Below are 27,479 nucleotides of genomic sequence, written 5' to 3'. Positions count from 1 at the left end.
ATATTCAGGATTGATTTCCTTTAGGATTGACTGGTTTGATCTTGCTGTCCAAGGGACTCTCAAGAGGTTTAGTTTACATTTTACTTTTAGTTTACGTTTTCCTTATTATGAATGATATTGGGTACCTTTTCACATGCTTAAGAGCTGTTTGTGTTTTTAAATTACCTACTCATATTCTTTGCCCATTTTTCTAATGGAGTATTGGTTTTTCTTATTGGATTGGATTTGCATTTACTAAGAAAATAGCTTTTTGTGATATAATTTGTAAATATTGTCTCTGATATTTCAGTGATTATTTTACAGTGATCATCTCTGATGTCTATAGGTATGAATAGTTGATGAGTATAAAAACTGAAAAGGCAGAGAGATACATTTAGGGAGATACTGTGAGTCCAACCATCTGTGGCAGAGACAGGCATTACACTCTTGACCAGTGTTATGTGTGTGTGTGTGTCTGTCTGTCTACAACAGTATTGGGAGAATTGAACAACAGTATTCCTTTTCTAGAACCTAGAAATGAATTTCTTTTATTTTGAAGACTTCATCTGCTGCTGCTGCTGCTAAGTCGCTTCAGTCGTGTCCAACTCTGTGCGACCCCATAGACGGCAGCCCACTAGGCTCCCTCGTCCCTGGGATTCTCCAGGCAAGAATACTGGAGTGGGTTGCCATTTTTTCCTCCAGTGCATGAAAGGAAGACTTCATCTATACTTTTCCTCATTTCTCTAGTGAACTGTAGAAATCCAAATTAAGCTTTGTTTGGTCAGTTGCTCAGTAGTGTCCAATTCTGTGCGACTCTGTGAGCTATAGTCAGCAAGGCTCCTCTGTCCATGGAATTCTCCAGGCAAGAATACTGGAATGGGTTGCCATTTCCTTCTCCGGAGATCTTCCTCAAGAATTAAACCTGCATCTCCTGCATTGGCAGGCAGATGGATTCCTTTACTGCCGTGCTATCAGAATATAAATTTATAGTTTAGTATCTTAACTTTTTACATTTTTCATTAAGTACAATGCTCTGATTCTCATATCTTCTCCCTCTTCCATCCCTCTGGGAGAAGGAGCATGTTATATCTTTAAGAAAGTGTCATAAAGGTTGAAGAAAATATAAATAATATTCTTTAGTAATTATCCATTAGCTCTTTAATATGCATGAAAGACTTCCATTTATCACAAGATTTGCTGTAACTGGGGGCTTTTTATGCTATAATTTCAAAAATATTAATTTGGCCTGATAAATATGATAATAAAGTCCTTTTTCCTGCTTTTCTGTGGTGAAGGTATCTGAATTAGGAAGGACATCATGGCTTCTACTCTGTGGAGCTGATATACATGTTCTATTTATTATAGGCATTATTTATATTAGCAACTTTATCACTTGAAATATGTGTTTAATAATCTCTACGTAAGTAATTTCTTTAAAAGTATATTAGTATCTTTTAACTGAATAAATTTTTTCCAAGGAATTCTTGAGACACTCATTTTTACACATGTAAAAGTTTCTAACTGAAAATATACCCATTTCACAGAGAAATACCATTAAATAACAGTTCTAAATGGTTAACAACATGGAGGAAAAGGGTGATTATTCAAATGTTATTGTTAAAATATTTTAATATATGAATTGTATATTATATTCACATATATATTGTATTATAATAATATAATTATAATAATATATTAATATAATTATATATTCGTATTTTGTATAATTTGTATATTATATATTAACATAATTGTATTATATTCATGTATATATACATATGTGTATATCATAAGGGTGGTTTAATCTAAAAAGAGGTATTTATGTGTGAGCTGATGTTGAATCTATGCAAATACATTAAAACTACTCTGAGCATTTGATGTACTTGTGATTCCCAGGGTAGATTTTATTTATTTTTAAGATGCTGGGAACTAAAAATGTTGGCAGAGAGCAGTTCTAATTGCAAGCTTGAGAATGGTTATGTCAGAAATGGGGAGAGTTAATTGCCATGTAGGTGCTCTCTGTTAGGACTTTCTCACCGTATTCCAAGCACAGGTTGGCATCTGTTATTACATTTGTGCAAGCAAAAAAAAAAAACACCAACTATTCAGAACCTAGACTATAACTGACAGAAGCTTGTCTCTAAAACTATAAAAATCTGTAATTTATTTTCTAATAACTCATTTGTTTTTGCTGCTAATGACAAAACCAGAGATTCTTCATTGCACATTTGTTCAGGTTTGTTCAATTATAGTATTTACAGATTCTCAGCTATTTTATGTTGATTTATTGCTGAGTTAAGATTTTTACTTCACAGAAGACTAAAGAGATCCTATTTGGTAAAGAAAATTTTTTTTTTTAAAGACATGTTTTTGTGATAGAGTGAAAGTGTTCACAATCAAGTCTTCATAGATATTCATTGGCTTATAGTAACTTATCTCTCCTTGCTATTCTCTGGAACTCATTTGGGTATATCTTTCCCTTTCTCCTTTGCCTTTCATTTCAGTTCTTTTCTCAGCTATTTTTAAGGCTTCTTCAGATAAACACCTTGCCTTCTTGCATTTCTTTTTTGGGGGATGGTTTCGGTCACCACCATCTGTATGATGTTACGAACCTCTGTCCATTGTTCTTCAGGCACTCTATCTACCAAATCTAGTCCCTTAAATCAATTCATCTCCTCCACTGTATAATCATAAGGGATTTGAATTTAGGTCATACCTGAGTGGCCTAGTGGTTTTCCCTACTTTCTTCAATTTGAGTATGAATTTTTCAGTTCAGGCAAAGGATAAAGGGAAAGATATACCCAACTGAAAGCAGGGTTCCAGAGAATAGCAAGGAGAGATAAGAAAACCTTCTTATCTTTGCAAAGAGACAAAGGAAAACAATAGAATGGGAAAGACTAGAGATCTCTTCAGGAAAATTGGAGCTACCAAGGGACCATTTCATGCAAAAATGGGTACAATAAAGGACATAAATGGCAAGGATTTAACAGAAGCAAAAAAGATCAAGAAGAAGTGGGAAGAATACACAGAAGAACTGTACAAAATAAGTGTTAATGCCTCAGATAACCACGATAGTGTTGTCACTTACCTAGAACCAGACATGCTGGAATGTGAAGTCAAGTGGGCCTTAGAAAGCATTACTGTGAACAAAGCTAGAGAAGGTGATGGAATTCCAGCTGAGCTATCTATCAAATCCTAAAAGATGATGCTGTTACAGTGCTGCACTCAATATGCCAGCAAATTTGGAAAACTCAGAAGTGGCCATAGGACTAGAAAAGGTCGGTTTTCATTCCAGTCCCAAAGAATGTTCAAACTACTGCACAGTTGCACTCATTTCACATGCTAGCAAGATTATGCATAAAATCCTTCAAGCTAGGCTTCAGCAGTAGGTGAACTGAGAAATTCCAGATGTACAAACTGGATTTTGAGAAGGCAGAGGAACCAGAGATGAAATTGCCAGCATCCGCTGGGTCATAGAAAAAGCAAGGGAATTCCAAAAGAATGTTTACTTCATTGACCATGCTAACGCCTTTGACTGTGTGGATCACAACAAACTATGGAAAATTCTTTAAAGACATGGAAATACCAGACCACCTTACCCACTTCCAGAGAAACATGTATGCAGGACAAGAAGCAATATTTAGAACTGGAACTGGACATGGAACAGCAGACGGGTTCAAAAATGGGAAAGAAATATATCAAGGCTGTATATTATCACCCTGCTTATTTAACTTATATGCAGAGTACATCATGTGAAATGCCGGGCTGGATGAAGCACAAGCTGGAATTAAGATTGCCGGGAGAAATGTCACCAACATCAGATATACAGATGATACCACTTTAATGGCAGAAATTGAAGAGGAACTAAAGAGCCTTTTGATGAAGGTCAAAGAGGAGAGTGAAAAAGCTAGGTTAAAATACAACATTCAAAAAATGAAGATCATGGCATCTGGTTCCATCACTTCGTGGCAAATATATGGGGAAACAATGGAAACAGTGACAGACTCTATTTTCTTGGCCTCCAAAATTGCTGAGGATGGTGACTGCAACCACAAAATTAAAAGGTGCTTGCTCCTTGGAAGAAAAGCTATGGCAAAACTAGATCGCATATTAAAAAGCAGAGACATCACTTTGCTGACGAAGGTCTGTATACAGAGTCAAAGCTATGGTTTTTCCAGTAGTCATGTGTGGATGTGAGAGTTGGACCATAAAGAAAGCTGAACACCGAAAAACTGATGCTTTCAAATTGTGGTGTTGGAGAAGACTCGTGAGAGTCTCTTGGACTGCAAGGAAATCAAACCAGTCAATCTTAAAGGAAATCAACTGTGAATATTCATTGGAAGGACTGATGCTGAAGCTCCAATACTTTGGCCACCTGATGTGAAGAACTGACTCATTAGAAAAGACCCTGAAAAAAAAAAAAGAAAAGACCCTGATGCTGGGAAGGGTTGAAGGCAGGAGGAGAAGGGGATGACAGAGGATGAGATGGTTGGATGGCATCACCAACTCAATGGACATGTGTTTGAGGAAACTCCAGGAGATAGTGAAGGACAGAGAAGCTTGGAGTGCTGTAATCCATGGGGTCTCAAAGAATCAGACATGACTGAGCGACTGAACAACCACAACAGTAGTAACTTATGTCTACCAAATAACTGCTAAATAACTTATATTTAATGTGCTTAATATGAGCCAATTCACACGCTGCATTTCTTGGATATTATTTTATGTAATATTAAAATAATTTAAAAGGTATTTATGAGCATCTGCATTTTACAGTGAGAAGATCAAACTGTGAGGGACACAGCGAGGAAGTGTCTGTTCAGAAAAATGAAGAAGCATGAAATTCTCAGGCCATTCATTTAAGTTATCATCACTATTTTTTTTATTTTTTTATTTTATTTTTAAACTTTATATAATTGTATTAGTTTTGCCAAATATCAAAATGAATCCGCCACAGGTATACATGTGTTCCCCATCCTAGACCCTCCTCCCTCCTCCCTCCTCATACCATCCCTCTGGGTCGTCCCAGTGCACTAGCCCCAAGCATCCAGTATCGTGCATCGAACCTGGACTGGCATCTCGTTTCTTACATGATATTTTACGTGTTTCAATGTCATTCTCCCAAATCTTCCCACCCTCTCCCTCTCCCACAGAGTCCATAAGACTGTTCTATACATCAGTGTCTCTTTTGCTGTCTTGTACACCGGGTTATTGTTACCATCTTTCTAAATTCCATATATATCGTTAGTATACTGTATTGATGTTTTTCCTTCTGGCTTACTTCACTCTGTATAATAGGTTCCAGTTTCATCCACCTCATTAGAACTGATTCAAATGTATTCTTTTTAATGGCTGAGTAATACTCCATTGTGTATATGTACCACAGCTTTCTTATCCATTCATCTGCTGATGGACATCTAGGTTGCTTCCATGTCCTGGCTATTATAAACAGTGCTGCGATGAACATTGGGGTACACGTGTCTTTTTCCCTTCTGGTTTCCTCAGTGTGTATGCTTAGCAGTGGGATTGCTGGATCATAAGGCAGTTCTATTTCCATTTTTTTAAGGAATCTCCACACTGTTCTCCATAGTGGCTGTACTAGTTTGCATTCCCACCAACAGTGTAAGAGGGTTCCCTTTTCTCCACACCCTCTCCAGCATTTATTATTTGTAGACTTTTGGATCGCAGCCATTCTGGCTGGTGTGAAATGGTACCTCATACAGAGAGCAGATGTTGGATCTTAGCAGCAGGGAGCTGAGGGTTTTGTCACAGCACAGGTGAAGACAGCAATGTGTGGAGTCCTAACAGTGAGGCCGTCCTGGCTACAACCCCTCTCGGGGACGTGTCAAAGCAATAACAACCATGGTTGGATGGAAGGAGGGCCTGTGCTATTTGTAGTGTTCCACCAGACCACCCCTATGACACGGAAGCATGAATTCATGTTTCTGAATTAAGGGGACATGTTAGATCATAATTCTTTCTGTTGAAAGTGACAGAAATTCACTCAGATTAGCTTGAGGGGAGCTGCTGCTGCTGCTGCTTCTGCTAAGTTGCTTCAGTCGTGTCCGACTCTGTGCGACCCCATAGACAGCAGCCCATCAGGCTACCCCGTGCCTGGGATTCTCCAGGCAAGAACACCGGAGTGGGTTGCCATTTCCTTCTCCAATGCATGAAAGTGAAAAGTCAAAGTGAAGTCACTCAGTTGTGCCCGACTCTTAGCAACCCCAGGGACTGCAGCGGCAGGGCTGGATCCAGTACCTCACACCCAGTAATCAGGATAGCATCCTCTCTCCAGATGCCCCCAGCACAGGCTCTTCCTAAAAAGGCTGGCCAGCTGACAGTCTGCACACATCCTCACTCTGTCAGCTCAGTAACTCCAGCAGGAAGTCTTTTCTGTGAACTGAGGTGAGAAAGTCTGGGAGGAAGACAAGTCAGGTACCTACTCGGGAGCCAGCCACCGCAGGGGGAGATGGCCTGGGCTGCCTGTCAGGGTGCTATCCCCACCTGTGATGGCAATGAGGTTGTGGGCCTGGGCCTGAGCCCAGTCATGTGTCCCCGGCAAGAGGGACTGTTGTCAGGGGGCAGAACAGGGCTTCTGAAACAACAGCAGTGCCCACTCAGGGTCTCCAACACTTGATGTGAGTCAGAATATCTTTAAATAGTGACTTCTGCCTATAAAATTCATGTCAGTTTTGTTTCTGATAAATGCACGTTACCATATTTGTAAAATGTTCCATCTGTGGACAGAGTCCCACCAGGAAGTAGACTCTGAGTTGAAATTTGAATTCAGAAGGTTTATTGGGGTTACTTGGGCCACAACTGCAAGGGGTGAGGGAAAAGATAACAGTGATGTAGGACAGCAGGTCTTGGATGATCCCACGGGGAGCTTGGGAGCTGGGGTTGGGGGCCTGACCCGTGTACTTCTGCAGGGACCAGTGACTGGAGGGGCTGCCCAGAGGGTAGGACTCCTTGAAGGGCAGCTCCCTTGGCTAAGCCCACCTCCCAGGGGTGTTATATATTCTCTGTGTAGATGGTCAACCCCAGATGCTGAGAAGCTAAAAATAAATGGTTTAGAAATGTTTCGTAGTAAGGATTCATTCAGTATTTTCATATAGAGTAAACCAGATTTCATACAATGCCTTTAAACCCAGTCCAGACATAGTCAGACAAATAGGCTTAGCAAGTATATTAGGGTTGAGTTACTGTGAGTTGAAGTGGTATAGCACAGATTTGTGACTAACATGTGAGTGTAGCTGAGCCTTGAGCAACACAGGTTTGAGCTGTGAGGATCCGCTTATACACAGTCCTTACACGATGCATCCACGGATGCAGAACTGCAGATGCAGGGGGCCAGTGAGATACTTGAACACCTGCAGATTTCAGAGTCCACCAGCAGTCCCGGAACCAAGCCCCAGGAGTACTAAGGGATGGTTGTGTATGTCCTGCCTACCAGTGTTTTCTTAAAATTACAAACATTGAATTGATGCAACTGAAAGGGTACAAACTTTCATTTTTAAGTTCTGGGCATGTAATGTACAACACGATGATTGCCGTTCATGAGAAAACTGCTAAGAGAGTAAATGTTAATGTTATTACAAAAGCAACAACAAAAGGTAATTGTATTACAAATTAAATTGTTATTACAAAAGCAACAACAGAAGGTGGCAGAAGTGGTCGCTAACCTTATTGTGCTAGCCATTTCACAGTATTATACAGATTCCATCAGAAATAAATAAAGGGCATTTTATATATTGAAATTCCTCCTTTAAATTAATAGATATTGAGCTTCAAAAATGCCAATATTTGTATTAGCTTCTGAGAGTAGAATTCTGCCTCATGAAGTCTAGAGGGAAGGTACAAACATAAAATTATAGAGTTGGTGACGGCTACAGAGGAGAGGTTTATGGTGCTGCAACTTGTATGATAGGAAGACTTGGCTTAACCAGGAAGCAGGGGAGGGCTTCCCTGGAACACTAAAGATTCTTTTGAGCCTGCTTCTGGAGGAGGAACTGGAGGAGACAGTGAGGGAGACAAGGCTGGGGGCAGGGCAGCAACCAGACATCCAGGCAGAGTCAGATGGTGTTTGGATTAAGGGATTTGCAGTGGAGATGAAAAGAGGACTTTAGTTAAGAAAAAAAAAAAACAACAGGAAGTTAAATCTATGTGATTAATGATGGATACAACGTTGAGTTGATGGAGATGGAGTTGATGGAGACGTCAGTACAGCTGAAATGTGAATTAATGTTGTGACAGGTTCAACCACAAGGCTGAAAAGGAAACCAGAACAAACTCCTAGTCTGTCCCTCTGTGGTCCACCGTCTATTTTATTTTTTTAATAATTTTATTTATTTATTTATGACTATGCTGTGTCTTCATTGCTGCATAGGCTTTTCTCTGGTTGTGGTGAGTGGGGGCTACTCTCTAGTAGTAGTGTGCGGGCTTCTCATTGCTGTGGCTTTTCTTGCGGAGCACAGCCTCAAGGCACACAGGCTCAGTATTTGCAGCACGTAGGCCCAGTAATTGTGGCTCCCAGGCTCTAGAGCACAGACTCAGTAATCACCATCTGTTGAAATTGGCTGAAATTCACACAGGAGTAGATTCTGTACTATCTGCTTCAGTATGTTTTATCTGAAGTTGGTAGTGATGGTTCAGTCGCTCACTCATGTCTGAGTCTTTGTGACCCCATGGACTGCAGTATACCAGGCTTCCCTGTTCTTCACCATCTCCTAGAGCTTGCTCAAACTCACACCCACTGAGTTGGTGATGCCATCCAACCATCTCATTCTCTATCGTCTCCTTCTCCTCCCGCCTTCAATCTTTGCCAGCATCAGGGTCTTTTCCAGTGAGGTGGCTCTTCCCATCAGATGGGCAAAGTATCGGAACTTCAGCTTCAACATCAGTCTTTCCAGTGAATATTCAGGGTTGATTTCCTTTAGGATTGGCTGGTTTGATCTCCTTGCAGTCCAAGGGACTCTCAAGAGTCGTCTCCAACACCACAGTTTAAAAGCATCAATTCTTTGGCGTTAAACCTTCTTTATGGTCCAATTCTCACATCCATACATGACTACTGGAAAAACCATAGCTTTGATTATCTGGACCTTTGTCGGCAAAGTATGTCTCTGCTTTTTAATATTCTGTCTAGGTTGGTCATAGCTTTTCTTCCAAGGAACAAGCGTCTTTGAATTTCATGGCTGCAGTCATCATCTGCAGTGATTTTGGAGCCCAAGAAAATAAAAGTCTGTCACTGTTTCTATTGCTTCCCCATGTATTTGCTATGACTTGATGGGACTGGATACCAGGATCTTCGTATTTTGAATGTTGTGTTTTAAGCCAGCCTCTTCACTCTTCTCTTTCACTTTCATCAAGAGGCTCTTCAGTTTCTCTTCGCTTTCTGTCATAAAGGGTCTGAAATGCAGTACTTGGATGCAATCTCAAAAACGACAGAATGATCTCTGTTCGTTTCCAAGGCAAACCATTCAATATCACGGTAATCCAAGCCTATGCCCCAACCAGTAACACTGAAGAAGCTGAAGTTGAACGGTTCTATGAAGACCTACAAGACCTTTTAGAACTAACACCCCAAAAAAGATGTCCTTTTCATCATAGGGGACTGGAATGCAAGAGTAGGAGTCAAGAAACACCTGGAGTAACAGGCAAATTTGGCCTTGGAGCACAGAATGAAGCAGGGCAAAGGCTAATAGAGTTTTGCCAAGAGAACGCATTGGTCATAGCAAACACCCTCTTCCAACAACACAAGAGAAGACTCTACACATGGACATCACCAGATGGTCAACACCAAAATCAGATTGATTATATTCTTTGGAGCCAAAGATGGAGAAGCTCTATACAGTCAGCAAAAACAAGACTGGGAGCTGATTGTGGCTCAGATCATGAACTCCTGATTGCCAAATTCAGACTTAAATTGAAGAAAGTGGGGAAAACCACTAGACCATTCAGATATGACCTAAATCAAATCCCTTATGATTATACAATGGAAGTGAGAAATAGATTTAAAGGACTAGATCTAATAGAGTGCCTGATGAACTATGGACGGAGGTTTGTGACATTGTTTAGGAGACAGGGATCAAGACCATCCCCATGGAAGAGAAATGCAAAAAAGCAAAATGGCTGTCTGGGGAGGCCTTACAAATAGCTGTGAAAAGAAGAGATGCAAAAAGCAAAGGAGAAAAGGAAAGATATAAACATCTGAATGCAGAGTTCCAAAGAATAGCAAGGAGAGATAAGGAAGCCTTCCTCAGCGATCAGTGTAAAGAAATAGAGGAAAATGGGAAAGACTAGAGATCTCTTCAAGAAAATTAGAGATACCAAGGGGACATTTCATGCAAAGATGGGCTCAATAAAGGACAGAAATGGTATGGACCTAACAGAAGCAGAAGATATTAAGAAGAGGTGGTAAGAATACACAGAACTATACAAAAAAGATCTTCACTACCCAGATATTCACAATGGTGTGATCACTGACTTAGAGGCAGACATCCTGGAATGTGAAGTCAAGTGGGCCTTAGAAAGAAAGCATCACTATGAACAAAGCTAGTGGAGGTGATGGAATTCCAGTTGAGCTATTTCAAATCCTAGAAGATGATGCTGTGAAAGTGCTACACTCAATATGCCAGCAAATTTGGAAAACTTAGCAGTGGCCACAGGACTGGAAAAGGTCAGTTTTCATTCCAATCCCAAAGAAAGGCAATGCCAAAGAATGCTCAAACTACTGCACAATTGCACTCATCTCACACGCTAGTCAAGTAATGCTCAAAATTCTCCAAGCCAGGCCTCAGCAGTACGTGAACCGTGAACTTCCAGATGTTCAAGCTGGTTTTAGAAAAGGCAGGGGAACCAGAGATCAAATTGCCAACATCCGCTGGATCATGGAAAAAGCAAGAGAGTTCCAGAAAAACATCTATTTCTGCTTTATTGACTATGCCAAAGCCTTTGACTGTGTGCATCATAAAAATCTCTGGAAAATTCTGAAAGAGATGGGAATACCAGACCACCTGACCTGCCTCTTGAGAAACCTATATGCAGGTCAGGAAGCAACACTTAGAACTGGACATGGAACAACAGACTGGTTCCAAATAGGAAAAGGAGTACATCAAGGCTGTATTGGAGAAGGCAATGGCAACCCACTCCAGTACTCTTGCCTGGAAAATCCCATGGATGGAGGAGCCTGGTAGGCTTCAGTCCATGGGGTCGCTAAGAGTCGGACACAACTGGGTGACTTTACTTTCACTTTTCACTTTCATGCATTGGAGGAGGAAATGGCAACCCACTCCAGTATTCTTGCCTGGAGAATCCCAGGGACGGTGGGGCCTGGTGGGCTGCTGTCTATGGTGTCGCACAGAGTCGGACACGACTGAAGCAACTTAGCAGTAGCAGTAGCAGCAAGGCTGTATATTGTTACCCTGCTTATTTAACTTATATGCACAGTACATCATGAGAAACACTGGGCTGGAAGAAGCACAAGCTGGAATCAAGATTGCCGGGAGAGATATCAAGAACCTCAGATATGCAGATGACACCACCCTTATGGCAGAAAGTGAAGAGGAACTAAAAAGCCTCTTGATGAAAGTGAAAGAGGAGAGTGAAAAAGTTGGCTTAAATCTCAACATTCAGAAGATGAAGATCATGGCATCTGGTCCCATCACTTCATGGGAAATAGATGGGGAAATAGTGGAAACAGTGGCAGACTTTATTTTTGGGGGCTCCAAAATCACTGCAGATGGTGACTGCAGCCATGAAATTAAAAGACGCTTACTCCTTGGAAGGAAAGTTATGACCAACCTAGATAGCATATTGGAAAGCAGAGACATTACTTTGCCAACAAAGGTCCGTCTAGTCAAGGCTATGGTTTTTCCATTGGTCATGTATGGATGTGAGAGTTGGACTGTGAAGAAGGCTGAGAGCCGAAGAATTGATGCTTTTGAACTGTGGTGTTGGAGAAGACTCTTGAGAGTCCCTTGGACTGCAAGGAGATCCAACCAGTCCATTCTAAAGGAGATCAGTCCTGGTTGTTCATTGGAAGGACTGATGCTAAAGCTGAAACTCCAATACTTTGGCCACCTCATGCGAAGAGTTGACTCATTGCAAAAGACCCAGATGCTGGGAGGGATTGGGGACAGGAGGAGAAGGGGACGACAGAGGATGAGATGGCTGGATCGCATCACCTACTCGATGGACATGAGTTTGAGTAAGCTCTGGGAGATGGTGATGAACAGGGAGGCCTGGCGTGCTGCGATTCATGGGGTCACAAAGAGTCGGACACGAATGAGCGACTGAACTGAACTGAACTGTACTTCTGCCATAAGGGTTGTATCATCTGCATATCTGAGGTTATTGATATATCTTCCTGCAGTCTTGATCCCAGCTTGTGCTTCATCCGGCCCAGCAATTTCACATGATGTCTCTGCGTAGAAGTTAAATAAGCAGGGTGATAATATGCAGCAGTGGCAACCCACTCCAGTACTCTTGTCTGGAAAATCCCGTGGGCGGAGGAGCCTGGTAGGCTTCAGTCCATGGGGTCGCTAAGAGTCGGACCTGACTGAGCGACTTCACTTTCACTTTTCACTTTCATGAATTAGAGAAGGAAATGGCAACCCACTCCAGTATTCTTGGCCTGGAGAATCCCAGGGACGGGGAGCCTGATGGGCTGCTGTCTATGGGGTCGCACAGAGTCGGACAGGACTGAAACGACTTAGCAGCAGCAGCAGCAGCAATATACAGCCTTGACCTACTTCTTTCCCAATTTGGAACCAGTTCATCATTCCATGTCTGGTTCTAACTATTGCTTCTTGACTTGCCTACAGGTTTCTCATGAGGCAGGTAAGGTCTGGTATTCCCATCTCTTTAAGAATTTTCCACAGTTTGTTGTGGTCCACACAGTCAAAGGCTTTGGTGTAGTCAGTAAAGTAGAAGTAGATGTTTTTCTGGAACTCTCTTGCTTTTCTGTGATCCAATGGATGTTGGCAATTTGATCTCTAGTTCTTTTGCCTTTTCTAAATCCAGCTTGTATACCTGGAATTTCTCAGTTCACATACTGTTGAAGCTTAGCTTGGAGGATTTTGAGCATTATCTTGCTGGTATGTGAAATGAGTGCAGTTGTGTGGTAGTTTGAATATTCTTTGGCATTGTCTTTCTTTGGGATTGGAATGAAAACTGATCTTTTCCAGTCCTGTGGCCACCACTGAGTTTTTCAAATTTGCTGGCATATTGAGTATAGCACTTTCACAGCAGCATCTTTTAGGATTTGAGATAATTCAGCTGAAATTCCATCACCGCCACTAGCTTTGTCCGTAGTGATGCTTCCTAAGGTCTGCTTGACTTTGGTCTCCAGGATGTCTGGCTCTAGGTGAGTGATCACACTGTCGTGGTTATCTGGGTCATGAAGATCTTTTTTTGTATAGTTCTTCTGTGTATTCTTGCCACCTCTTCTTAATATCTTCTGCTTCTGTTAGGTCCATACTGTTTCTCTCCTTTATTTTGCCCATCTTTGCATGAAATATTCCCTTGGTATCTCTGATTTTCTTGAACAGATCTCTAGTCTTCCCATTCCATTGTTTTCCTCTATTTCTTTTCACTGATCACTTAGGAAGGCTTTCTTATCTCTCCTTGCTGTTCTTTGGAACTCTGCATTTAGATGGGTATATCTTTCCTTTTCTCCTTTGCATTTCGCTTCTCTTGTTTTCTCAGCCATTTGTAAGGGTTCCTCAGAGAACCACTTTGCCTTTTTCCATTTCTTTTTCTTGGGGATGCTTTTGATCACTGCTTCCTGTCCAGTGTTACAAACCTCCATCCATGGCTCTTCAGGCACTCTGTCTTCTGAAGATATCTAGAGCTTCCCTGGTGGCTCAGCTGGTAAAGAATCTGCCTGCAATATGGGAGACCTGGGTTTGATCCTGGGTTGGCAAGATCCCCTGGAGAAGGGAACGGCTACCCACTTCAGTATTTTGGCCTGGAGAATTCCATGGACTATCCATGGGGGTTGCAAAGAATCGGACATGACTTTCACTTTCATTCAGAATTTTAATTTGAGAAGGTAGTTCAATGAAATTTTATGCATAAATGTTTTATTTGAATTTTAATTGGTAGAATCTGAAGAAGATTCAAGAAATGGAGAAGAGTGATGAATCTAACACAGACCTGGAAGAGCTGAAAAATGCTGACTGGGTAAGATGGCTGGATATTCTCTGTATTCTGTTTAGTGTTGGAGAAATCATATCATGTGATTATAATGCTAGTTTATCTTAAGGAGTACCGTATGAATTGATATTATACCAAGTTGAAAACTATCTGATTTTATTAGAACCCCCCCCCAGAGTCTCTGAGAATTTCAGTGTTCTACACTATTGACCTTTCTAAGTGTATTGGTATCTTAGTATCTTATGTGTAAGTCAGAGTTGAAGCTCTGTTTAAAGCTTTAGTGAGGCTGTAGTGAGGCCTGTTTGTTATCCAGTGAATAGTCAAACTGGATTGGGGCCTGGGAATGCAGATGGGTCATGTAGCGTTTCTGCCCCCATGAGAAAGAAGACGGATTTCCAGGACAGATGACTGTGGTGTATTCATGTGACCCCTCTGAATGTCTGCTGTTTCTCCAGCAAGGTGCTAGATCCTAGGCCTGCTGACCTCGAGGGTCACCGCCTTCACATAGGACTCAGAGTCGGGACAGGACAGTGACTGTGTGAAGCTGGACTGAGCTGTGTGTTCAGGTGTTAGTGGGAAGGCACATGGTAGGGCTCTGACTTTTCATGTTAAGGGTCCTGGATAAATAGTGACACATAGAGTGAGGAAATCAGAAAACACAGTTTAGGACGTTAGGAACAAGTTGCTTTTGCCCTTGTTAGATTTTGTCATTTTCTAACAGATTTATTAAGGTGTAGTGTACATAACAGTTGCATTATATTTTAAAAGTACAGTTTGATTAGTTTAACATACATTTATGTAGCTATTTGAGCCACTTGTTAATTTTTAACACTGTATAATATTTCAGTTAAATATATATTCTCTTTACTGAAGTTGAGACTATGACAGCTTACAGGCAGGATAACAAAAGGGTAAAGTATAATAATAACATATTTAATATGTTTTATTATAAATACTTCACATATATCTCATTTTCTTGAAGGGCGGGTGGTAAAGCAACTTGGTGTTACTTATAGATAAGGAATTTGACATTAAATAATTTGTAAAAAGACAGTAACAACACAAAAATTGTCATTTTTGAGCATTTTCTTTGTGTAGAACACTATACCTCAGCTCTCCACAAGTTATAAAGTATCACTTTTTTTTATTGATGAGGAAGCCAGGGTTCAGAAATGGGAAACAACTTGCTTGGATGTCCACTGGCAGTTGGTGGTTGTACCAGTTAGCTGTGATCACAGTAGCGCTGTGTAACTGAACGTAACACTGTACCTCAGCCTAAAGCAGTAGTGTTTACTCAGCTCATGCATCTGTAGACCAGAGTGGTGGTTCCACTCTGCTTCATCTCTCTCCTGGATAATCCTGCCGGAGGGTCTTGTGCCAACCCACGCTAGGTGTTTCCGTGGAGTGACAGGAGCAGAGTGACATGCCCTTGTACATTTGCTGTTGAAGCCTTTGGTTGTGTCATGTCCACTAATATTCCAGTGGCCAAGCCAGTCGCAGAGCCAAAGCCAGAGTCCAGTGTGAGAAGCCACACCTTTGCAGTGCACAGAGCCACATGATAGGTGGGACGCTAGGGGCACTGAGGCTGGATGCAGGTGGCACAGGGGTGAGTTAGGGTTTTATCCAGGTGTCTCCACAGTTAGAGCTGGTGGATTCTCGACTGGCTTTCTACCTGCTTTTTAGTCCCTAAAATCTAATTTTTAAAATAGTTTTTGTTTGGTTTATTTGGTGTTTTGTAATCCAAGCTCTTAATTTCTTCTGTATGACTGTAACTATTTAGAGTAAATTAGTAAATTTACTCACAAATGTTTTTCCACCCTTGGCTCCTTCAGGCTCGGTTCTGGGTACAGGTGATGAGGGATTTGCGGAATGGAGTAAAGCTCAAGAAGGTCCAGGAGCGGCAGTACAACCCGCTGCCCATTGAATATCAGCTCACCCCATACGAGATGCTAATGGATGACATTCGATCCAGAAGATACACTTTGCGAAAAGTGATGGTAAGTAACAGGAAACTATTCATGGATTCAAATGGTTGGTTTTTGGTAATCTTGCTTGTTAAAAATTTTCTCACTATGACGTTTTAAAAATTATTGCTTCTCATACAATTAATGCATGGTCTTTATAGAAAAGTTGGTAAATATAATAAGCTGAAGAAGAAAAGTTACAAATGTGTAATTTCACAGGTGAGACAGAAAGTTTGCTAACAGGCTGGTGCATAACCTTCAGTCTTTTTTCTGTCCACTTTATTTGGGCAAAGTGGATTAATATTGAATACTTCATCCTGTGACCAGTTGTTTTCATGTAACATGTGAGCATTTTCACATAACATGTGAGTGTTTTCCCGTGTCATTGTATATTCAACATCATCATTTCTAAGTGACTGCATCTTTCTCAGCTGCAGCTGCACCAGAGTTTATTAAGCTGATCAGGTTGTCTGGTTATAAGCAGGCTGTTTTGTATAACCTTGCATATAAGTCTTTTTCAAAAGCTCCAGTGAAATCCTGAGTTAAGCTCTTAGAATTGGAACCCTGCTAGCTTTACCTCTGCATTGTGTCCTGAATCTCACTACCTCCATTTCAGAGCCCATCATCACCTCTCATTTAGACTATTACTTTGGCCTCCAGGTGATGATCTTTTCTTACTCTCGTCCCCAAAACAGCTTGAGTAAACCTGTTAAATTGAAAATGTGACCATGTCATTGCCCTGCATAAAACCTTCCACTCTTTCCATCACACTCAGAATAAGCAGCCATTTTGACCTTGGTCTCAGAGTCTGGTGGGGGTTGCCTCTCAGCCCTCACCTTCTGCCACCTTCCTGGCTGGTCCCCTCTTTACTGCCCTGGTCTCTGCCACTACCTAAAAGGTGCCTCTTGTGACCTGCAGCTGAGCCCTTGCTGGAGGCCTCCTCTCACATGTTTGCGTAATTCATTTCTCTTCATTTCTCAGGTCTCCACTGAAACCACCCACTCATTAGAAGAGTCCTTACCTAGATGTGTCCTTGGCTCATGTTGCCATGTATTTTCAAATTTACTCTTTCTTACAAGTACAGGGACATGGTAACAACATTTTTTTTGCTCTTTTTGCTGAGCTTATTAGGTAAAATAGTTTTCTTGATTAGTTATTTAGGGTATTTTATTTGACATGTATGTTCATGTCATCTGTGAAAAAGTATCCATTTATTTCTTCGTTTCCAATCTGGATGCCTGGTGGGCACCCTAGTTAGAACCTTCAGTTCTTTGTTGAATGGATGTGGCAAAAGCATGCATCCATAGTATTGTTGGATTCCTGATTTTAGGGGGAATGCATTTGATTTTTTCACAAGTGACTTTTATCATGCTGAGGTTTCTTTTCAGTCCAAGTTTGTTGTGTGTTTTTATCATAAAAGTGTGTTGGATTTTGACAAATCCTTTTTCTGCATCAATAAAGACAATCGTGGGTTCTTTTGTTTCATTCTGTTAATGTGACATATTACATTGATGGATTTTTCGTGTGTTAATCCACCCTTGTGTTTATGGGATAAATCCCACTTGGTCATGATGTACAATCCTTTTAACATGCTGCTAGAGTACTTCCTGATACTTTCTTAAGGATTTTTGTGTCCATGTTCAGAAGGAGTTTCGTCTACTATTTTCTTGTGATGTCTTTGTCTGCCTTCATATTGGGGTAAGACTGGCCTCACAGAGTAAAATGGGGAGTGATGCCTCTTTTTCTAATTTTTGAAACAGTTTGTAAAGGGTTGGGACTAATTCTTTCAATATTTGAGTAGAATCCACAAGTGAAGTCTTCAGGTCCTGGGCTTTTCATTGTTGGGAGATTTTTGATTGTGGATTTAATCTCTTTCCCTATTATAGGTCTGGTCAGGTTCATGTCCTTCCTTTCTTTCCTCCTCCCTCCTTCCTTCCCTTTGTTCCTTCTTAGTTTTGGTAGTTTGTATCTTTATAAGAACTTGTCTGTCTCCTCTAGATTGTCCTATTTGTTATGTACAATTATCACTGTTCTCTTATGGCTTCAAGTTAATGGTCTACTGTTATTTTCTTTAAGCGTAATTGACTTCCTTTAGCATTTCTTATAGGGCAGAGTTCCTAGTGATGAACTCTTTTAGTGCTTGTTTGCCTGAAGATGTCTTAATTTCTTCTTCATTTTGAAGTAGAGTTTTTCTGGGTATAGGATTCTTGGCTGAAATTGTTTTTGTTTAATTTTAAACATTATCCCACTGCCTTTGGCCTCTAAGATGAGAAATCACCTGTGAATCTTTTGAGGGTTCCCTGGTGGCTCAGACGGTAAAGCGTCTGTCTACAGTGCGGGAGATCTGGGTTCAATCCCTGGGTCAGGAAGATTCCCTGGGGAAGGAAATGGCAACCCACTCCAGTACTCTTGTCTAGAAAATCCCATGGACAGAGCAACCTGGTGCAGGCTACTGTCCATGGGGTCACAAAGAGTCGGACACGACTGAGCGACTTCACTTTCTATGTGATAGTCATTTTTTGCTGCTTTCAATATTTTCGTCTATCAATAATTTGACTACGTGTTCTGTTATGGCCCTCTTTGAGTCTTTTGCTTGGAATTTATAGAAGTGACTCAGATGGTAAAGAATCTGCCTACAATGCAGAAGACTGGGGTTTGATCCCTGGTTCAGGAAGATCCCCTGGAGAAGGGAATGGCAACCCACTCCAGTATTCTTGCCTGCCAGACCCCATGGACAGCAGAGCCTGGTGGGCTACAGTCCATGGGGTTGCAAAGAATCAGACATGACTGAGCAGCTTACACTTGCACTTCATTTTTCTTGAATGAGTAGATTTATATTATTTTCAAATTTTGCAAGTTTTCAGCCATTGGTTCTTGACATTTTCTTTATCTTTTCTTATCTTCTTAGTCCCTGTGGGACTCCTCTTATGTGAATGTTTGTACAGTTTGTGAGTAGTAAGTAAGGAAAAATGTTACTGTTTTATGGTACCCATTGTTTTTTTCCTTTTTCTGGCATTCTCTCTATGGCTAATTCTATGCAGTTCACTTGACTTAAGTTTATACTGAGCCCCTCTGCAGGGAACTGGGCAGATGGCAGTTCTAATGGTGATTGGTTTTGTGTGGGGTAAATTTTCATGTTTAGTCTAACAGGCTAAGATTCTAATTAATTCCTTATTATATATATTTGTACCTCCTAAATGAGAGTGGAAAGTCAACTACTCATATTTAATCAGTCAGAAACCAGATGTATTTTTTTAAACTTTACTGTTATCAATGTTATGCCACTTTCTAATTTCTTTAAAAACAAATATTGTTGTAAAGAGTAAACACACATACACACAAAGGATTTTCACATACAGTCTGTATCTGAGGCAGTATGTTAAGATGGCCTTAATTTAATCTTCAGGTTTAAAATGCATAACTACACCATAGTAATTCACCTTTTTCTGTATATTTGTGAAGCTGATGGTGGGAATTGAATGACTTAGCCATATTGGATCATGTTCAGAATATTAAGTTATAGAAGTGCAAAACATTTCAATTGACTTCTTTCAAAGTGTTTTAGTAAAATAATTGTAACAAATAACTTCAAATAAGTCACCTTTAAAAATAAAGATGTACGATTGACTGGTTTGATTGCCTTGCAGTCCAAGGGACTTTTTTTTTTTTTTTTTTTATTTTATTTTTAAACTTTACAATATTGTATTAGTTTTGCCAAATATCGAAATGAATCCGCCACAGGTATACCCGCGTTCCCCATCCTGAACCCTCCTCCCTCCTCCCTCCCCTACCCTCCCTCTGGGTCGTCCCAGTGCACCAGCCCCAAGCATCCAGTACCGTGCATCGAACCTGGACTGGCGACTCGTTTCATACATGACATTATACATGTTTCAATGCTATTTTCCCAAATCTCCCCACCCTCTCCCTCTCCCACAGAGTCTGTAAGACTGATCTATACATCAGTGTCTCTTTTGCTGTCTCGTACACAGGGTTATTGTTTCCATCTTTCTAAATTCCATATATATGCATTAGTATACTGTATTGATGTTTTTCTTTCTGGCTTACTTCACTCTGTATAATAGGTTCCAGTTTCATCCATCTCATTAGAACTGATTGAAATGTATTCTTTTTAATGGCTGAGTAATACTCCATTGTGTATATGTACCACAGCTTTCTTATCCATTCATCTGCTGATGGGCATCTGGGTTGCTTCCATGTCCTGGCTATTATAAACAGTGCTGCGATGAACATTGGGGTACACGTGTCTCTTTCCCTTCTGGTTTCCTCAGTGTGTATGCCCAGCAGTGGGATTGCTGGATCATAAGGCAGTTCTATTTCCAGTTTTTTAAGGAATCTCCACACTGTTCTCCATAGTGGCTGTACTAGTTTGCATTCCCACAAACAGTGCAAGAGAATTCCCTTCTCTCCACACCCTCTCCAGCATTTATTGCTTGTAGACTTATGGATTGCAGCCATTCTGACTGGCGTGAAATGGTACCTCATAGGGGTTTTGATTTGCATTTCTTTGATAATGAGTGATGTTGAGCATCTTTTCATGTGTTTGTTAGCCATCTGTATGTCTTCTTTGGAGAAATGTCTATTTAGTTCTTTGGCCCATTTTTTGAAACTCCAATACTTTGGCCATCTGATGCATAGAACTAACTCATTTGAAAAGACCCTGATGCTGGGAAAGATTGAAGGCAGGAGAAGGGGACGACAGAGGATAAGATGGTTGGATGGCATCACCAACACAATGGACCAAAAATAAATAAAGATGTATAGAAACTTAACATCTTTTATTTAGAAGTTACTTGTTTTTTTTAAGGCATTGTGACTCAAAAGTAAGATCAAGTTATATAACTGTCTTATTTGCTTATAGGTCTACAGTGTGTGTTCATTCTAGAAATTATTTATCCTTATAGCTCAGATAACTTGTTTCAGAATGTATTAAAAAATAATCTCACTGACCCAGTAGCAGAGTGGAATTTGCGCACTTTCCCTCCTCCCTATATGGAATAAGACTGACTCACGTCTGCACTGGCCTGCCGTTTCTCTCATGAGCACTGACACAACACTGGATAACTGGGATCAAGGATCCAGCTTCTGACTAGTGAAGACACTGACATTACTGTGTTGTTTGGGGACTGGAACTTACAACTTTGGCCCTATTTCAAGCATTTTCTTCCTCAACCCTGCTGTTGTGATAGAAAGGACATTAAAATAAAATCAAGTGAAAAATAGCTGGAAAGATACGTATTATTCTGTTCAGGAGTACAAAAAAAACTTCTGATTAAGTTGTTCATACAAGGTTTAAAGAAAAAAATCATGTAACCTGAGGTCCATGGGTAAAGAGTGGTGCTTTGGCAGGCCTTCAGTTCCACTGCTGGTGTACAGGCCTCCTTACACCAGGGACTAGCAATCCCAAGTTAGCTTGGTTCAGGTGGCTTTCACTTCTGACTCTTACATGGGGCATCCAGTCCTCACTGGGGCTGGTGGGGTGGGCACAGGGAAGAGGGCCCTGGATGTCAGGAGGCTTGTCATACACCTGAGTAGTCACATTTGCAAGGGGGGTACTGGGTCTGGAGCAGCAGTTCAGGTCCTTGTTTTTTTCTTTAGTCAGCTATATTTCTCACTTCAGTTCAGTCACTCAGTCATGTCTGACTCTTTGCAACCCCATGGACTGCAGCATGCCAGGCCTGCCTGTCCATCACCAACTCCCAGAATTTACTCAAACTCATGTCCATTGAGTCAGTGATGCCAACCAACCATCTCATCCTCTGTCATCCCCTTCTCCTCCTCCCTTCAGTCTTTCCCAGCATCAGGGTATTTCTCAGCTGACACAAGAATAGTGACATTAACAGAAAATAATACAAGAGTATACAGCTACAATAAAAAATTAACAGTTGACTAATGACCATGATCAATTAAAATGTATTTAAGACTGGGAGACACATAAGAAAATTGTTCCTGCCCAGAAATCTTACAGTTCAGATAAGAAAATACTTTTAAAAAATTTGACCAAATTTTATGATAATTATAAAATTTTACATGACATTTCCAATAACGAATTGTGAAGCTTAAAGAAACCTTTCTAACCTGTCCAAAAAAAATGAAAATCAGCCATAGGTGATAGAGGATTAAACTGATTATCTTTTTTCCCTCCAATAAAATTGATGTATTATACAATTATTAGAATATGATAAGATAAAAGAGGGGGTCACCAAAGTAGAGGGGAAGGTACAGAGGCTTTCCAGGCAATTCATTAATCAAAGCAGCATGCTCATTTTCTGATCTTTGAGAAGTTTAAAGTGTTTACCAGTTTTCAAGATGTATAATTTGTTAACATTTGTTTTTCATCATTTATGAGAAGCACAACAGAAAATGTGTATCAGGACTGTCTGTGTTTTCATGTGAGACTGGGAAATAAGTATGACTGACGGTCACAACTGTGCCTCCTGGGTGGGTCAGATTGTGAGTTTACTAAGGTGGGATTTTGTGGATTTCTGGAGTTTTCTTAAATTTCTTAAAAAATCTTTGTGACATGTTGCTTTAAAAAGAGATAAAGCAGGAGTCAGACAGACCAGGACTCTGCCAAACTCTGCTTCTTACCAGTTCTATTGATGTAGCAGACACCTTCCTTGACCTGAACCTGAATTCTGCCTACAGAACATGAACTGTCCCCAGCCCTTCCCCTTAATTTGTATTCCAAAACTTTGTACAAGGATGAAAACAAGAGGTGAAAGACTTTCTAAATTATATAATAATTAAGCATAGTATTATTTATTCCATTCATATTCATAATTTTAGAAAGTTTTTGTTGAAAGCATGTATCTTACATATAATTTCCCAGAATAGTAGAACTGCAGTGTGCTTGGCATTTCTTCAGTCCTACAGTTGTTTTTGCTCTGAATTGCTCAGCCGTTTACTCTCCATTTTATTGATTTGAAATTTGTCCTTGGTGGAGCCAGATTCCACTGTAGTGGCTTTGAAGTGATGTGTGTGGATGTGTGTGCCCAGAAGCTTGTACAGACAGTCCTGTCATCACATGATGTATGTGGACGTGTGTGGATGTGTGTGCCCAGGCGCTTGTACAGGCAGTCCTGTCGTCACATGGATCTTCTGCTTTCTGTCTCCTTTCAGGTGAATGGTGATATTCCCCCTCGGTTAAAAAAAAGTGCTCATGAAATCATCCTGGACTTCATCCGATCAAGGCCTCCTTTAAATCCAGTATGTGATCTGACACCTCCCCATGGCTGGCATACATGTGGCAACATGTTCCCCCCACAGCCCGTGCCACAGAACACAGCTCCTGGAGGACTGTTGACGCTGAGCTTTTCTCTCTGATTGTGAAGCCTGACTGTGAACACAATGCCACATAGCTTCCGTGTGCACTGCTGCCCTGTACTTAAGGGTACAGACACCTCACCTTGGTTACAGGAAACCCACACTGCTGCCTCCTCTTTCGCAGTAGCCATGGTCCTCTGTTCGTGGGGTTCTTTCTGGAGACCCTGGATCAGGGTGTTCTGATCAGGTCTGAGTGTTGGTTTGTGTTTCCTCTGCTCTCCGCTTACCTCCCCTGGCTCCACAGCCAGCACTCACCAGGGCCTCTCAAACCCCTTGTATGTTCAGTAACTTCAGTAACTAGAAAGAAAGGATATTTCCTTCTTAGTCTGTATACATTTAAAACATAGTTAATCATTCCTCTTATAGATCTTTCTATAAGGGAAAGAGGCCACGTAGGAAATGGTTTTAGGAGGGCAGGTTGTGTAGAGCAGAGAGCATGGAGTCACAGCCCGGCTCTGCACACCCACGCACGGTGTGGTGATCTCACGTTTTTTAGCAAATTCATCTTTTTGAGCAAGTTCATCAGCCTTGCCAAGCCTTTATTTCCTCAGCTGCACACTGAAATGAATGATCTAAGAAGATTGTTACGACTTAACTCAAAAATGTTACGTTCAAAAACAATAATAGAGATGACATACTGCTTGCATTGCAGCAGCTTGCCTGTCATGGTAGAGTGTAGGGAGCATGACAGCAGTTCAGTTGCTTAGTCGTGTCCGAGTCTTTGCGACCCCATGGACTGCAGCACACCATGACAATAGTTGGAGCACAACTGACTCGTTAGTGTGGCCTGAGTTCATGTGCCTGAACCACTGTGCCATCCAGTCATCTTCTTATGGCTTGAAAACTCTTTTATCAAACAGTGTGGCAGTCAGTAAAATATAATTTCATAATACTGTGTTGTATGAGTAGACCTCAGTAAGAATTATTTAAGGATAACTACTCCAGCTCTAGCTATTAACTTTTTTCCCAAGGCCTCAGCCAGAAAACTGAAACCTACTCCACCACGGCCCCGGAGCCTCCACGAAAGAATCCTGGAAGAGATCAAGGCTGAGAGGAAGCTGCGGCCTGTGTCCCCCGAGGAGACCAGACGCAGCAGGCTCGGTGAGTCCCAGGCAGGAGAGTCGCCCACCCTGGAAACACACTCGCCTCACTCCTCTCCCTCCCTGTCTCTCCTTCTCCCCCCAACACACACACTCTTACAAGTGACATTCATTCTCGAAATAACATGGAGTAAGAAGTTCCTCCCTGAGATGCCAAGTGTAAGGGCACCTAACTGCAGTGTGGGCGGAGCTCTGCAGATCCCGGATGTGGTTTTAGGACAGCCCTTCGCCTCTTTGATCTCCCATTCCTTGGTTGGCAGGAGGAGGATACAGACTCCTCCACATGTTCATGTGACTTCCATGTAAGAATGAATCAAATAGGATACTTTATAAATGGTAGTACACACATGGATAAGTTACTACATTTTAGAAATAGAAATAATAGATACATCAAGTTTCCATTGTCTTAATTATGGTTTAAACTTATGTGTTATGTGATGAGGGACTACTCTACTGATAGCACTTATTACTAAACTTCCTTTATAGTTATTTTATGTTTTTTATAAGCACACACTGATTTTCATTTAGAGCAAGACCATATTATGAAATGTAAACAGCTCTCTTCCAGTTTGTAAAATGAAAGATTCCCAAGATATTCAGGGAGATAGCGTCTGGCGGCACCTGCCTGGGAAAGGAGCTGGTGCCAAGATCCTGCCTCCTGGTTTCTCTTCCCATCTCATCCCTCCCCCACGCCCACTGGGGCCTCAGGTTGCTACTATGGCTCCTCCTCCTTGAGCAGCCACACACTCCCCTTGGTGTGTTTCTGATTTCCTTGGCTCCCACCCTGCATACAGGCTTCTCTGAAAGTTCAGACCCACATGTGCAGCCAGCCATCACTGGGCAGGACCTCCTCCCCCAACTTGCAGGACAAGCCCCACCACAGGTGACCTTACCTGCTTTTCCCAAAAACTGTCTGCCACTGCTCCCATCTCAAAGCCCAGGGCCAAGAGTGCAGTGTCCCCCGTGACTGGGTCCAGCAGCCAAGCCCTTGATCTGACTGCTTCTGATCTTCAGGGTCCTCCTCTCCTCTGAGCCAGGTCTCCCCTCCTCTGTCTGCTCAATTGCATCAGCTCTGGTGGCTCCCCCACCTCCTGTGACTCTCAGTCACTGTGTGGTGATGCTCTCTCTGTCTGCCGCTGGGCCGTGGCCACAGGGCCCACTTCCGAATTGCTAGCTGCTGTGTCCCTGTCTGCACTATAGGTAACAGCAATGGAAAGTGCTTCCCGAGGTGCTAAAGCAGTAGAATAGCTTCCCTGGCCAGAGCTGGAGAGTGAGGAGAGGCCAGGTGTGTATATCCCTGTTGATTTTATGCCAGTGAGTGTTTCCCTTTAAAATGATTAAAACAAATCCATACAAGCATTTATATAGTATTGAGCCAAAACTGCACAGGATGTAAGTGGAAAGTTCTTATCCTGGGAGTCCCTGAATGAGCCTGAGGAAGGTCTGTGCCTCCTTGCAGTGTAACACATTTGTACATATTTCCCAGAGGGCATGTGTGTGTGGGCGGTCCATAGTTTTCCCCAGATTTCTAAAGAGTGCACAGTCTCAAGGAGCAAGAACCACTGTGGAAATGTAAGGAGATGGTATTATGGAATGTCAGCTTAAGACAAGATTGTAAAAGAATTACTGTGTCTTAAGATGGAATAATAGGGTAATAGGAAATATTTAACAGAACTATAAGATAAAATCCACATATTACCATGAGAAAAGTAAGCTTCACGCTTTACAAGAGTAAATTCCAGTGGAAGCACCAGTGAGACAGAGGAGCAGGACATAAAGGGCCAAGTGATGGGATGGTGCTTTCCACACAAGTGCTCTGAACCTGGGGTGAGGGGCGAACAGGTAGGAGTCCTGCCCACAGGCACTGACCAGAGAACATCCTCGGCAGGGGTGCCTGTGAGCCCTGACAGCAGCCAGTCAGGTGTGCGGTGCGGCCAGGGGCCGAGTGTGCGGGAGACCGGCAGTCCTTGTGGGCAGCAAAGGGACACTGCATGTGGTGTCACATGCCCTCATTGTATACATGTTCTTCTGTTTCTCTTAAACAAATTAGATGCTAGCTAACAGGAAACCTGCTTTAGAATAATTAAATACCAATTTTGTATTTAGTATGTCTTTTGTTTTATCCTTATGAATTAGTGTTTCACAACAACCAGAATTGAGTTGTTGTCAAAAGTGATTGTTATGTGAGAGTCTTACTTTTAAAATTGATCTTGAACCTTAACTAGAAAATAAGAAATTGGGCTCTTCTCATTCTGCTGATCTACATTGGTTCTTACTACACAATTTCACTTAGAGAAGTTTGGATAAAATTGACAGGATTATCTTGAAGAAAAGAAGTGAAAGTGTTAATCACTCAGTCATGTGCAACTCTTTGCAACCCCATGGACTGTAGCCCACCAGGCTCCTCTGTCCATGGGATTCTCCAGGCAGGAATCCTGGAGTGAGTTGCCTTTTCCTTCTCCAGGGGATTTTCCTGACCCAGGGATCGAATCTGAGACTCCTGCGTGGCAGGTAGATTCTTTACCATCTGAGCCCATCCTGAAGAAGTTTCCCTAAATAGTTTTATAACCTTTCCTCTCCTTGTAATTGCAAGTAGAAACCCACTATCTAGAAATTGGGCAAATGTTTAAAGAATAGACACGCCCCATGATTTCAGCAGCAGCAGTGCGCTGTGACGGGGCTCGTGCGTTATGTGGTGCACACAGGAACTGCATCCTCACACGGGATAGTGGCAGCAGGAGTGTCTTCCTGCGTGGGTGAATGTGACCCACCGCGTGGTCTATGAGGATGTGATGACCAACGTGTGTCCAAGTTGTCTTATATGTGTCCCTATTATTTTACAGGCTAGTTCCATATTGTTTTCCTATTAAGTCTGAATTTACTGTTCTTGTGCATCAGTCTTTGTTCACAACTGATCATTTTCTTTTTCCTAACACTT

General features: G+C 41.6%; 1 protein-coding gene across 9 annotated transcripts in view; it reads left to right on the top strand.

Moving 5' to 3' along the window:
* Window positions 1-27,479, top strand: part of SPIRE1 (spire type actin nucleation factor 1) — a 163,807-nt gene that overhangs the window by 106,358 nt on the left and 29,970 nt on the right. For all 9 annotated transcript variants that reach the window (XM_061399976.1, XM_061399972.1, XM_061399975.1 and 6 more), the window contains 4 exons: window positions 14,083-14,160; window positions 15,966-16,130; window positions 23,238-23,324; window positions 24,413-24,542. In XM_061399976.1, the coding sequence (XP_061255960.1) occupies window positions 14,083-14,160; window positions 15,966-16,130; window positions 23,238-23,324; window positions 24,413-24,542 (460 nt within the window). The remainder of the gene's footprint in view (window positions 1-14,082; window positions 14,161-15,965; window positions 16,131-23,237; window positions 23,325-24,412; window positions 24,543-27,479) is intronic.

The sequence above is a fragment of the Bos javanicus genome, chromosome 24 (genome assembly GCF_032452875.1).
Source record: "Bos javanicus breed banteng chromosome 24, ARS-OSU_banteng_1.0, whole genome shotgun sequence".
NCBI classification, from domain to species: domain Eukaryota; kingdom Metazoa; phylum Chordata; class Mammalia; order Artiodactyla; family Bovidae; genus Bos; species Bos javanicus.
The sequence above is the reverse complement of the archived record's forward strand: the minus strand, read 5'-3'. Positions and strand labels throughout refer to the sequence as shown.